This window comes from Staurois parvus, unplaced genomic scaffold (assembly GCF_062004578.1).
Source record: "Staurois parvus isolate SC_StPar_1 unplaced genomic scaffold, SC_StPar_1.0 ptg000390l, whole genome shotgun sequence".
NCBI classification, from domain to species: Eukaryota; Metazoa; Chordata; class Amphibia; order Anura; family Ranidae; genus Staurois; species Staurois parvus.
The window spans coordinates 11,750,043-11,765,004 of record NW_028318186.1 but is presented as its reverse complement, the minus strand read 5'-3'; the positions used below and the strand labels follow the sequence as shown (position 1 = coordinate 11,765,004).

General features: G+C 46.0%; 1 protein-coding gene across 18 annotated transcripts in view; it reads right to left on the bottom strand.

Annotated features, from left to right (window-relative positions):
• OTOF (otoferlin) overlaps nucleotides 1-14,962 on the bottom strand; it is a 547,586-nt gene that overhangs the window by 113,574 nt on the left and 419,050 nt on the right. For all 18 annotated transcript variants that reach the window (XM_089686080.1, XM_089686077.1, XM_089686076.1 and 15 more), the window contains 3 exons: nucleotides 12,899-13,122; nucleotides 7,485-7,593; nucleotides 3,710-3,893 (listed from right to left, as the gene is read on the bottom strand). In XM_089686080.1, the coding sequence (XP_089542206.1) occupies nucleotides 3,710-3,893; nucleotides 7,485-7,593; nucleotides 12,899-13,122 (517 nt within the window). The remainder of the gene's footprint in view (nucleotides 1-3,709; nucleotides 3,894-7,484; nucleotides 7,594-12,898; nucleotides 13,123-14,962) is intronic.

Below are 14,962 nucleotides of genomic sequence, written 5' to 3'. Positions count from 1 at the left end.
CTCCCCCCTCTCTCTCTTCCCTCTCTCCCCCCCCCCTCTCTCTCTCTCTTCCCTCTCCCTCTTCCCACCCTCTCTCTTCCCTCTCCCTCTTCCCACTCTCTCTTTCCTCTCTCAGATTGTATGGGACTGTATACACACACACACACACACACACACACACACACACAGTATGATTACCACCTCCTCCAAGGGCTGCTGATCTCCGGGCAGCAGGAAATGTGGGCAGGGGGTGGTAATCATACTGTGTGTGTGCAATCCCATATGATCTATCAGTGTATCATGTGCTGGATGGATGACAGGAGGGAAAGCCCAGAGAACACATCACAGCTCACCTCCTCCAGGCTCTTTCATCTCCGCCACTTCTCCTCTCCCTGCTCCAGGCATTACCCTGGTCCCCGCTCTGAGTGCAGGCACAGGAAGAAGCTCAGCGAACAGCGGACACTCAGGAACACCAGGGCACCCCCTCCATCCAGCCAGGTCTGTCTCTTCCACCAGCAGCAGAAAGCCGACGGGAGGGAGAGGGGGAAAAACCTCAAACTGGCTTTCAGTTGCTGGAGGGAGAGATGCACAGTTCATCCTTCTGCAACTGCTCTCCCTCACTACAATGATCCTCCTGCTGTCCGGGCCACCTACAAGAGTACCGGTGGTATCCCTTAGATGACAGCCCTGCATGGCTCTGTCCACCGCTGCTCACCAGGTCCCTTCTTCTGGGGGTGTGGGGGGGGGTGCGGTGCCACCCCCTAAAAATTGCTGCCTTAGGCAAACGCCTAGATACGCCCCTGGCTGACACAATAGGTCAATGATGGCGAACCTTTTAGAGACCGAGTGCCCAATCTGCAACCCAGAACCCACTTATTTATCACAAAGTGCCAACACTGCAATTAAACCTGAACACTGAATTTTAGTTTAGATAAAACAACCCATACATTAATATCTTTTGTTCCACTAACCACAAGCACAAGTGGGAAAAGTTCCACTGACCACCAGCACACAGAAGGGGGCAACGTTCCACTGACCACCAGCACAAGGGGGATAAGTTCCACTAACCACAAGCACAAGTGGACAAAGTTCCACTGATCACCAGCACAAGGGGGCAAAGTTCCACTGATCACCAGCTCAAGGGGGTAAGGTTCCAATGACCACCAGCACAAGAGGGCAAAGTTCAACTGATCACCAGCACAAGGGGGCAAAGTTACACTGACCCCAGCACATGGGAGCAAAGTTCAACTGATCACCAGCACAAGGGGTCAAAGTTCCAATGACCACCAACACAAAGGGGGCAAAGTTCCACTGACCACAAGCACAAGGGGGGCAAAGCTCCACTGACCACCAGCACAAGGGGGCAAAGGTCCACTGACCACCAGCACAAGGGGGCAGAGGTCCACTGACCACCAGCACAAGGGGGCAGAGGTCCACTGACCACCAGCACAAGGGGGCAAAGTTCCAATGATCACCAGCACAAGGGGGCTAAATTCCACTGACCACCAACACACACAAGGGGGCAAAGATCCACTGACCACAAGCACAAGGGGGGCAAAGCTCCACTGACCACCAGCACAAGGGGGCAAAGGTCCACTGACCACCAGCACAAGGGGGCAAAGTTCCAATGATCACCAGCACAAGGGGACTAAATTACACTGACCACCAACACACACAAGGGGACAAAGCTCCACTGAACACCAGCACACAGAAGGGGGCAACGTTCCACTGATCACCAGCACAAGGGGGCAAAGTTCAACTGATCACCAGCATAAGGGGGCAAAGTTACACTGACCCCAGCACATGGGAGCAAAGTTACACTGATCACCAGCACAAGGGGGCAAAGTTCCAATGACCACCAACACAAAGGGGGCAAAGTTCCACTGACCACAAGCACAAGGGGGCAAAGCTCCACTGACCACCAGCACAAGGGGGCAAAGGTCCACTGACCACCAGTACAAGGGGGCAAAGTTCCAATGACCACCAGCACAAGGGGGCTAAATTCCACTGACCACCAACACACACAAGGGGGCAAAGATCCACTGACCACAAGCACAAGAGGGAAAAGTTCCAGTGATCACCAGCACAAGGGGGCAAAGTTCCAATGGCCACCAGCACAAAGGGGCAAAGTTTCACTGACCACCAGCACAAGGGAGCAAAGTTCCATTGACCACCAGCACAAAGGGGCAAAGTTCCACTGACCACCAGCACAAGGGAGCAAAGTTCCATTGACCACCAGCACAAAGGGGCAAATTTCCACTGACCACCAGCACAAGGGGGCAAAGTTCCACTGACCACCAGCACAAGGGGGAAAAGTTCCACTGACCACCAGCACAAGGGGGCAAAGGTCCACTGACCACCAACACAAGGGGGCAAAGGTCCACTGACCACCAGCACAAGGGGGCTAAATTCCACTGACCACCAACACACACAAGGGGGCAAAGCTTCACTGACCACCAGCACACACGAGGAGGCAAGGTTCTACTGACCACCAGCACAAGGGGGCAAAGTTCCATTGATCACCAGCACAAGGGGGCAAAGTTCCACTGACCATCAGCACAAGGGGGCAAAGTTCCACTGACCACCAGCACAAGGGGGCTAAATTCCATTGACCACCAACACACACAAGGGGGCAAAGCTCCACTCACCACCAGCACACAGAAGGGGGCAAAGTTCCACTGACCACCAGCACAAGGGAGAAAAGTTCCACTGATCACCAGCACAAGGGGGAAAAGTTCCAATGACCACAAGCACAAGGGGGCAAAGTTCCACTGACCACCAGCACAAGGGGGCAAAGTTCCACTGACCACAAGCACAAGGGGGCAATGCTCGGCTGTTGGGGCGATGCTGGGGTGACTTGGCTCGCGTGCCCACTGTGGCCAAAGGTTCTCCACCACTGCAATAGGGGCTATGTAGAGGACATTTCATACTGGACTCTAATCTCACTGTGAGACACACCATATAAAATCTCAAGTATGCAACTCATAGCAATAATTCTGAATTTTGTTACGGAAGAGGTGCTGTGTGTGTTATGATAAGGGCATTGACATGTGATGTGGTTGTAGGTGCCCCTTGAAATTAGAAGGTGTTACTATGTGTCATAATGGGGACACCCCTTTAGGCTAGGTTTACATCTGTGTGGGTGGTGCCGCTGCGGATTCACATGAAAATCCGTGCAGCCGCACCACCTGCATGGAGAAATTAATGGCACGCCGCCCTCACTGGAAAACACAACCGTACTGGGAACCGAGATTCCCATGTGGACTGCGTCTTCGGAAGAAGTGCAGGGACTTCCTCTCTGTGTATCACGGAGCACGGAAGTCCATTCAAATGAATGGGCTCTCGTGTCCACGCAAAACGCAGCCCGCACGGCCACATATATGTGAACCGGGGTTTAAAAAAGAATTCCAGGTATGGCATTTTTACATCGTTACATTGGTCCAGCTTGCAAGGCAATCAACTGCCACGCACCACACAGCTGGCTATTGAACTTTATGAAATGTTTGTGTGACAATTCAATAAAGTTTGTTTAAATTACAAAAAAATGGAAACAGTGCAATGCGCTGAGATCAATGCATCACCACGGCACTAATCTTGGCTGAACCGCCTTGCACATCAGCTGCTGCGTTGCATAGCAGAGCCTGGTGTGAATGAACTCTAAGAGTCACTGAAACATGACTTTCTGGTACAGCTGGTGTTTGATGATCAGATCTTGTGTTGTCTGTCTCACCTGTCTGTAATAAAGGGTTTCATGGATGGAGTACAGGAGACAGACTGCATTTCCCCGTCATCGTCTGCTTCATCCTCACTGGAGTTCTGCAAGAGTTCCGTCTCTTCTTCTACCCCATCACCGCCTTCCTTTTTTTTCCGAAGACTTGGCCGTGTCGTCCCATCAACTTGGTTCCCATAATTTCCTACAAGATACAGCGCCATCAAGAACATTGCAAGTAGCCTGATCTTTAACAGCAAACTATGATGGTTTGGGAGGTTTTTTTAAATGTTATTTTTATGTACTATTTACAAACATATTTTAACCATTTAATATAAAGAGCACCTATGACAAGGGCATCACAAAGCATCATAGATTTTATAAAGAGAAAATACAGCAGAAGCTGATTACTTTCAGACTGTCTCTCTCTAACTGACACTCTGTGCAGAGTTGTGCAAAAAGAGAGACATGGTGGGTGGCAAAGGGGATCAGTCTCTGCTCTTCCTCATTCAGACATGAGTATAATGTGTTAATCCAGGGGTTAAAATTTCGAACCCAGACCTACTAGCCGGTCACAAAACTTACTCTCCACCAGTTGCCCCACCCAACCTTGCCCAGGTCCGCCCCCAACCCCACCCCCGGCCCAAGAAGATATACATTACTGAGTAATGTAATCCCAGATCCCCTGTACTCCATTATAGTGATATGACATGTATACGGTACTTACTCCTAGTCCCTCCGAGTCCCCCGCAGCGGTGGAGAGGGTGTCTCCTCTCAGCGGAGGAGAGCGGACCTCTCCTGCACTTGTTCCCTCGGCGGCGGTGCCGCAGAAGCTGGAAACCGGACGTTGTAAACCAGAACTCGGCTTCACAATGAGGCTTGGAGCGCAGGTGCAGTCGCTCCAAGCTTCATGTGTGCTCGCTCGCCACAGAGGAATTTCTTCTCGCATTTGGCGAGCGGGCGAGCGGGTTTTTTAAGCCCTGTGTTAAACTATTGTGCTCAGTAAAGCACAGGGTTATCCCAGGTTCACACCAATGTGGTGCGGGAAACGCTGCGAATCCTGTGCGTTTCCAGCACTGAATTGCAATCACATCCCATTCATGCGATCTGGTGCAGGTGTCAATGATAAATTAATGACATCACAAAACGTGATGCCATTGCTAGAAATCACATGGCATGGGTGAGAACACCCATGAGATGCAATTCAGGTGCGGATTTAAAAAAGGGTCCTGCACCTTGTGAAGAGGAGATTAAGGGGGGATATGATCTCCATGTATAAATACATCAGTGGTTCATATAGTGAACTCGGGGTAGAGCTATTCACCCTGAGGTCATCACAGAGGACAAGGGGGCACTCTTTACATCTGGAGGAAAAGAAATGTAATCTCCAAACATGGAAAGGTTTCTTCACAGTGAGAGCTGTGAAAATGTGGAATATACTCCCTCAAGAGTTGTTTCTGGCCAGCTCAGTGGATTGCTTCAAAAAAGTCCTGGATTCTTTCCTAGATACACAGAATATAACTGGATACTAACATTTATAGGTAAAGTTGATCCAGGGAATATCTGATCGCCTCTCGGGGGATCAGGAAGGAATTTTTTCCCCTGCAGGAGCAAATTGGATCATGCTTTGCTGGGTTTTTTGCCTTCCTCTGGATCGAATGTGCGTATAGGATTATAACTTTTTTTTTTTCTATGGTTGAACTGGATGGACTTTTGTCTTTTTTCAGCCAGACTAACTTTGTAACTATGTAACCTTTTTGGTGCCGATACAATGTGATTTGAGCCACACAAAATGCATGGCTCAAATCACACTGCACAGACATTTGCATGTAATTCGCACAGGAATGTGGTGCGATTCCTGTGTGAATTACATGCAGTATCCCGCACTGCATAGTGTGAACCCGGGCAGAAAGAGGAGCTTCACTCAGGTTTAAAATAATTAAAACAATTAAAAGTCAGACTTTTCATAAACAAACACTATCCCAGGGATCCGTCTTCACCCAGGCTGGTTCTTGGCTGGTCTTCACAGCCGGCTCCCCACTGCGCATGCGTGAGCGGTGCTACACTAACTGAACCCACAGCCTCCTGACACCCGTGATGTATCTTGGGAAGTTGCGGGCAGAGGAAGGGGGGGCGGGAACTTCTGCTCTGATCATCTAGGCAATCAAAGCAGAAGTGGGGACCTGTCAAAGCTAGGTACCCGCTCCCCCCCAAAAAAATATTTACAGTAGGGAGAGAGGAGGGGGAGGAGAGGGGTTTTAAGGTGAAGTTCTGCTTTAAGATTAGGAAATCGATATGTTAAAAAAAGTATTAACATAGCTAACAAAAAATTCTAAAATAGTTTAAAGTGGTTGTAAAGGCTGAAGGTTTTTTTGCCTTCATGTATTCTATGCATGAAGGTAAAAAACCTTCTCTGTGCAGCCCGCCCCTTAATACTGGTCTAAGCCCCCTCTCAATCCAGAGATGTACACCTGAGTCTCGGCTATCCCGGGACTCCCTCTGCTAATTGGCTGAGACAGAAGCGGAAGCCATTGTCTCCCACTGCTGTCAATCACAGCCAGTGAGCCAATGAGAAGAGGGAGGGGGCAGGGCCAATCCACAGCTCCATATGTGAATGGGTACACAGAGCAGCAGGTGCCCCCATAGCAAGCTGCTTGCTGTGGGGGCACCTGACAGGAGGGAGGAGCCAGGAGACCCTGCAGGGGACCCGAGAAGAGGAGGATCCGGGCTGCTCTGTGAAAAACCACTACACACAGCAGGTATAGGCATGTTTGTTATTTTTTGTTAAAAAAAATAAGCCTTTAGAATCACTTTAAGTTCTAAACATAGTGAAAACAAAAGTAAAAACGGTATATACTTCCTTTAAACTGTTACCAAAAGCCAAACTCCGAGCAAATATAAAAGTACCCCTTGCAGTGGGACTGTGGAACAATAAAAGGAGATTTACTTTCCTGATCCTCCATTCCTCCACACAGCTACGCAAGTCCCTGAAATATCTGTACCCTCACGTTCCATCAATCTACGATCCTGTCACCAAGACCAGAACAGTGTCCATAGCCCTGCATTGAGCGTGAGGACACCAAAGAGGGCACATGAGGAGAGCGCTATCTTCAGGGGGAATGGAGAATCAGGTAAGTAATTCTATTTCTCCTCTTCCCTAGACAAAATGAGCAATTAACCCTCGCAGTGCAGGCACAGCAAGGGATCCTTTTTTTATCTTGCTGAAGTTGGTCATTAACTATCAGTTAAATACATTCCAGGTATATTGAAAGGATGTGCAAAGTTTTACAATTTTCTTTAAAAAGCAACCACAGCCTGGGTAGTAAAGTCTGTCCCCCATCACCATGCTGCAGAGATGGACCTTTGTTCTCAATGTGGAAGCAGTGGTCTCTCTGCAGAAGTCTGGCACACACCGTGCTGAGTTTTGAATGGGAAGTGTATATCCGTGTGCTGTGCTAATGACATAAATGTATTAAAAATGTAAATTTTCTCCAGAAAGCAGCCACAGCCTGAGGAGAAAAGCCTGACCCTGTCAATACTCTGCAAAGAATGACCCTTGATCTCATTGTGGAAGCAGTGGTCTCTCTGAGAGGTCCACACTTAAAACAAATGCAGTCAGTGGCCTGCACTAATCTCACTCCAAAGGATTAAAACATTTTACCAAAATTTTGGAAACTTTTCAGACATCTGAGATTATTTTTATGAAATACAGCTGATGAAATACCTGCTTCGTCTGTGCACGGGTGACGTGTGCTTTTTAATTCATTAGATACACAGAAAAGGGTAAAACATTCACCTATTGTAACCTCGAAGCTGATGGGCTTATCTCCGCTCTTGCGATCTATCATGGTGGCTTCCAGGAAAGCTCCGAAGAGGAAGAATTCCTCCATCTTACCGGTACAGTTCTGAGAATACATAAAGCAGCAAAATGATCATAATCAGAGGCAAAATAAAATGTTAGGTTATACACCTTAACTATATAGCTGTGGCTAAACGTTTTGACAATGACACAAATATTAATTTTCACAAAGTCTGCTGCCTCAGTTTTTATGATGGCAATTTACATATACTCCAGAATGTTATGAAGAGTGATCACATGGATTGCAATTATTTGCAAAGTCCCTCTTTGCCATGAAAATTAACTTAATCCCCCCCGACAAATTTCCTCTGCATTTCAGCCCTGCCACAAAAGGACCAGCTGACATCATGTTAGTGATTCTCTCGTTAACATAGGTGTCAATGTTGACGAGGACAAGGCTGGGAATCACTCTGTCAAGCTGATTGATTTAGAATAACAGACTGGAAGCTTTAAGAGGAGGGTGGTGCTTGAAATCATTGTTCTATCTCTGCTAACCATGGTTACCTGCAAGGAAACACGTGCAGTCATCATGGATTTGCACAAAAAGGGATTCACAGGTAAGGACATTGCTGCTACTAGGATTGTACCTAAATCAACCATTTATTGGATCATCAAGAACTTGAAGGAAAGAGGTCAAATTGTTGTGAAGAAGGCTTCATTGCGCCCAAGAAAGTCCAGCAAGCACCGCTCCTAAAGTTTATTCAGCTGCGGGTTCGGGGCACCACCAAGTGCAGAGCATGGCCAGGAATGGAAGCAGGCAGGTGTGAGTGCATCTGCACGCACCGTGAGGAGAAGACTTTTGGAAGATGGCCTGGTGTCCAGAAGGGCAGCAAATAAGCCACTTCTCTTCAGGAAAAACATCAGGGACTGACTGATATTCTGCAAAAGGTACAAGGATTGGACTACTGAGGGCTGGGGTAAAGTCATTTTCTCTGATGAATCCCCTTTCTGATTGTTTGGGGCATCTGGAAAAAACCTTGTCCGGAGAAGAAAAGGTGAGCGCTACCATCAGTCCTGTGTCATGCCAACAGTAAAGCATCCCCGGACCATTCATATGTGGGGTTGCTTCTCAACCAGGGAAGTGGGCTCACTTCCATAAAGAATGGTACAAAAAACATCCTCTGAGACCATCTTCTCCCAACCATCCCAGAACATTTTGTGATGAACAATGCCTTTTCCAGCACGATGGAGCAGCTTGCCATAGGGTAAAAGTGATAACTAAGTGGCTTAGGGAACAAAACATCGAAATTTTGGGTCCATGGCTAGGAAACTCCCCAGACCTTAATCCCATCGAGAACTTGTGATCAATTCTCAAGAGGCAGGTGAACAAAGAAAACCCCACAAATTCTGATAAACTCAAAGCATTGATTGCAAATTGCAGAGGTCTTGAAAAAGAAGGGTCGGCACTGCAAATATTGGCTCTTTGTATGAACTTAATGTCATTGTCAATAAAAGCCTTTGACACTTACGAAATGCTTGTAATTATACTTCAGTCTACCATAGTAATATCTGACAAAAAGATCTAAAAACACTGAAGCAGCAGACTTTGTGAAAATGAATCTTTGTGTCATTCTCAACATTTTTAGCCAGGGCTGTAGAGATTTATGAATTAGCCTCGAGAACAGGCATGTCCAAACTTTCAAAACAAAGGGCTGTTTACTGTCACTCAAACTTTAGGGGGGCTGGACTGTGGCCAGTGGGAGTAGTCAATGCCATAGACTTGGTGGTAAGTGGGAATAAAAAAATTACATTATTGGTGTTAGTGGGAGTAATAGTTCCCCATCATTGGTGTCCTTGGGAAAATGAGTTTCCCTACTCTGGTGTCAGTGGGAGGAATAGTACCCCATTGTCGGTGTCATTGGGAGGAAGAGTGCTCTGTCTTTGGTGTCTGTGAAAGGAATAGTGCCTCGTATCAATGAAAGTGCCCCAAGAGTCAGTAGGAAGGAAAGCAAAGGGCCACATCTGTCTCCTGGAGACCCCTGCTCTAAAACAATGATGGTCAACGTTTTTCATATGGCATGCCTCAAGTGTGGCCCCTAACACCAACAAAGGGCCATACATATTAATCAGTCAATGTAAAGCTGGGCAAGCACTAACTGAAAATTGCATTCAAACTTTTTCATTTTAAGAACATTCGTTTGATTTCCTAATTGTTAGTGGAGTCAAATCAACATTAATGTTTGACAATAGTGACAAGAAAATTCAGAAGAGCAGGATGGAGCATTTTTCTCAAACAGGAAATGTGGTTTTTATTCAGGAAATTACATTAGTTTCAAATCTGAATGTTAAAGTAGAACTAAACTCACTTGTTCTCCAGTGCTGTGATCCCCTGGAGTTCCAAGCTGGCCACTGACATCTTCAGCCCAACGGCTTCCAGGTTTTAACCCAGTGCCTTTTAATTGGCCAGTTTGAGATGACTTCACTCTTGCGCATGCGTGAGAGTTCAGTTGTTTGGCATTGCAGAATTTCTACACTGCGCTGCGCATGCACAGCTCAGTGTATAGGGCAGGCAAACCAGTAGGGAAGTTTAATGCAGAAGAGACATGGTATGCCTCTTCTGCATTAAAACTCCTGCTTGTCCAAAGTTATTTTTATTTTTTTAATGAACCACATCAGCCTCCGCGATGCACCCATACATCACCAGGTTGAAGTGGTTATACTGGGATGATGCCGCCTTCAGCTACAGACATTATCCCTGTATCTTTTTTTTCTGCTGGCATTGGGCTTTAATGTAAAAGTGATCCCAGCAGTTAATTAGCTGCTAGATTGCTTTTACAGGTGGTGGAAAGCAGTGTTCCATGTCCCAAAGGGGAACGCGGGACTGCAGCCAGGTGACCATAAAGATGGCCAAGGACAGGAACGACCAATCATCTCTATAGTCTAAGATACTGGAAGTGAAAAGTATTTTGTCACTTCCGGTTTCGCTCAGATGTAAACAAGCCATTACTGGCTTGTGAAAGCATCTGATCAAATCAATCTTGATCTTATGCTTTTCAGGACCAAGGAGAGATCTAGGGTCTAATATACCCCAGATCTCTCCATAAAGAGGACCTGTCACTGCTCCAGCTATCACAAGGGATGAATAACATTCCTTGTGATAGCAATAAAAGTGATAAAAAAATTAAAGTTACAGTGTAAAAAAAAATTCAAACAAAATAAATAATAACATTTTTTTTTTAAATGCCCCCATCCCACTGTGCTCGAGCGTGCCTTTCCAGGAGCATGTGCAAGTTTAAAGTGTTACTAAACTCACAATAGTAAAATCAGTCTGTATATGCAGTAAAGCATGCTTGTTATACTCACTGTGGAATCTAAGGGGGTTAATCCGCTGCACTGTGTAATATGGTTGTCTGATCCTGTCAACTCTGATCCTCCCCTTCTTCTAATGTCCCAATCCATCGGCTGATAGTACAGTGCTCTAGGAGTCACTCTGCACATGCTCACTTTACTGTGTATGGCTAGAGCGTTTTTTTTTTCTTTGTGATCAGCACAGGGCCAATCAGCAAATTTATTAAATGCCTTCTTCAGCTCTGTGGTTGTCAGTGGTGTACCCCAAGGTTCAGTGTTGAGATCCTTACTTTTTAATATATTTATAAATGATATAGAGTCTGGGATTAAAAATATAATTTCAGTCTTTGCAGATGACACCAAGCTGTGCAGTGGAATAACGTCCTTACAGGATGTCTCCAATTTACAAGCCGACCTCAATGCTCTGTGTAATTGGGCAACTATGTGGCAAATGAGGTGTAATGTTGATAAATGTAAGGTTCTGCACTTGGGGGCTAAGAATATGCATGCATCATACATACTAGGGGGGTACAACTGGGGGAATCAATGGTGGAGAAGGATCTGGGGGTTCTGGTAGATCACAAGATTAATAATGGCATGCAATGCCAAGCTGCGGGTTCTAAAGCGAGCAAAATCCTCTCTTGTATCAAAAGAGGTATAGACTCCAGAGAGAGAGATATCATATTACCCCGGTACAAATCATTAGTAACACCTCATCTGGAATATGCAGTTCAGTTTTGGGCACCAATTCACAAAAAGAACATTGGGGAACTGGAGAAAGTACAGAGAAGGGCAACCAAACTGATAAGAGGCATGGAGGAGATCAGCTATGAGGAAAGATTAGAGGAACTGAATTTATTCTCTCTTGAGAAGAGGAGATTAAGGGGGGATATGATCAACATGTATAATACATAAGGGGGGATATGATCTCCATGTATAAATACATCAGTGGTTCATATAGTGAACTTGGTGTAGAGCTATTCATCCTGAGGTCATCACAGAGGACAAGGGGGCACTCTTTATGTCTGGAGAAAAAAAAAATTAATCTCCAAACACAGAAAGGTTTCTTCACAGTGAGAGCTGTGAAAATGTGGAATAGACTCCCTCAAGAGTTGGTTCTGGCCAGCTCAGTGGATTGCTTTAAAAAAGTCCTGGATTCTTTCTTAGATACACAGAATATAACTGGATACTAACATTTATAGGTAAAGTTGATCCAGGGAATATCCGATTGCCTCTCAGGGGATCAGGAAGGAATTTTTTTTCCCAGCAGGAGCAAATAGGATCATGCTTTGCTGGTTTTTTTTGCCTTCCTCTGAATCAACTGTGGGTATAGGATTATAACTTTTTTTTTTTTTTTATGGTTGAACTGGATGGACATTTGTCTTTTTTCAGCCAGACTAACTATGTAACTATGACATTTCCCTTCATAAATATATATCAATTTATTTACAGTGTATTTTTCCTGATGAAAGATAATCTATGGTTTCATCAACCTTATTTGGGTAATTAACTCTTTATGCACTAATGTTGTGATTTGGGTGTGTATTAGCTTATTATTTTCATTTTACTAAAGGTCTAGGCAGGTGGTCCCATGGTTTGGATTTGAACCAACAACCTTAGTGTCATGGTTGGGATTTGAACCAACAACCTTAGTGCCATGGTTGGGATTTGAACCAACAACCTTAGTGCCATGGTTGGGATTTGAACCAACAACCTTAGTGCCATGGTTTGGATTTGAACCAACAACCTTAGTGTCATGGTTGGGATTTGAACCAACAACCTTAGTTCTGCCAGGCAAAGGTACAAACCATTTATCCACTGTGCTGCTTATTTAAGATAATAAAAGCAATTCGTGGTCATTGCCTGCTTAGTTCAGGTTAGTTTCCATTAGCAACTAGATTTTGTGTGCGGATAGACCCTCATATTACATTGTTTTGGTAAATCTAAAGTTTATTGTATAAAGATTGTAAAGTGTGTGACCCTAGCTGTGCACAGGAGGTGTGTTGTACAAATATAACGCCTGAATTGTACAATGTATGAGCACAAAAAGGATCAGAACTTACATCGGCTACCGGGGCCGCTCCTTCCACCTGCACCTCGGTGGAGCTGGTGAGCTCAGGAGAACTTGTGTCTAAAATCTCCACGGCAAGACTCAAGAGAAGCCGGGCCCGAAATGACACCCCCTCTCCGAGCCCCTCGTTGAGATCCTGGTGCTCGTCCATCAGGGTGTAGTTCCGTGTGGAGCCATACATGTTGACCCAAGCTGGACCCAGAGTTGGGAGAAAACCTGCAGAAGGCAGAGAAGAAGTTATCAAACTAAAATCTCATTTAAATGGTTACCAAAAAAAAACTGTCTATGAAGGTGGGGGGAGACTGTGGTTTGAATAAAGCAGAACAATGCCCTTGTTATAGATGTAGATCAGTGGTCTCCAAACTGCAGCCCATGGCCAGAATGCAGCCCTTTGCTTGCCTGCATGAGGCCCTTGGGGCACTGTTCTTCCCATTGATTTGAGGCAGTATTCTTCCCACTGACAGCAACAATAACTTACCATTCCTCCCACAGACACCAACTGTGCAATACTATTCCTCCCACTGACACCAATGATGGAGCACTATTTCTCCTACTGACACCAACAATGGGATACTATTCCTCCCACTGACACCAATGAAGGGGCACTATTCCTCCCACTGACACCAATGATGGGGCACGATTCCTCCCACTGACACCAACAATGGGGCACTATTCCTCCCATTGACACCAAAAATAGGGTACTGTTCCTCCCACTGACACCAATGATGGGGCACTATTCCTCCCACTGACACCAATGATGGAGCACTATTCCTCCCACTGACACCAACTACGGGGTACTATTCCTCCCACTGACACCAATGATGGGGCACGATTCCTTCCACTGACACCAACAATGGGGTACTATTCCTTCCACTGACACCAATGATGGGGCACTATTCCTCCCACTGACACCAACAATGGGATACTATTTCTCCCACTGACACCAATGATGGGGCACTATTCCTCCCACTGACACCAACAATGGGGCGCTATTCCTCCCACTGACACCAACAATGGGGCACTATTTCTCCCACTGACACAATGAGGGGGCACTATTCCTCCCCCACTGACGCAGATGATGGGGCATTGATCTCTTCCTTCTAACCACAGGCACTATGTAAGTTAATTTGCACTGACCACCAAGCCTGAGACATTGTCTACTCCCACTGACACCGGGGAGTTTTCTACTCCCACTGGCCACAGTCTGGCCCCTCTAAGGTCTTAGGGATAGTAAACCGGCCCTTTGTTAAGAAAGTTTGGAGACCCCTGGTGTAGACCATTAATGTACCTCCTGAAGCCTGGCCAGAAAACTCCTAGAGATGGCATCATCACGTCCTGCCTTGTTGCTAGGATGTTGCTAAGGATGCTAGGATGGGGGAATCCCTCCCGCTTAGCTATGGGGAGATTTCCCTGCTATCAGAATACATCGGCTATTGCAGTCGGCGTTGATCGAGAAGAAAATTTACCAACAGTCTGGTTGTACACAAGTTGATTAATTGATTGACTTGTGTTCCACCAGTTTGCCCATAAATGGATCGAAGTTTGCCGCCCACTGCTGAACTGGCTGATTTTCGATCCACATGTGTCTTGCTTAACCCTGCACCCTACTTTATCTACTCTATCTTAAGGCCTCATGTACACTTCTGAGGTTTTGGCGTTTTTTTGCCAAAGCCCCTGAACTCAACTCAATAAAGGCCTATGTGTCCATACACACGTAGGCATTTACCAGAGTTTAGGAGCAGCAGAGTTTAGGGGCAAATACATGTTCCTCTTCTTAATGCAGAATAATTGCATTCAGGAGAGGAATGTTTAGCCAAAAAAACACTAAACATGGCAAAAAGGAGTGTAAATGCGTCTAAACGCGGCTAAATGCTACACGCGTTTAGCGCTTGAGTGTTTATTCAAGTCAATGGACAATACTCTGGCCAATCAAATGAATCAATGTCCAAGCGCTAAACGCGGCTCAGCACAGCTAAACGCGGTACTGCGTTTACAAGTTTTTGCCGCATTTAGCATTTTTCTGCTGCCAGGAGAGGTTAGTGACTAGGCAAATTCA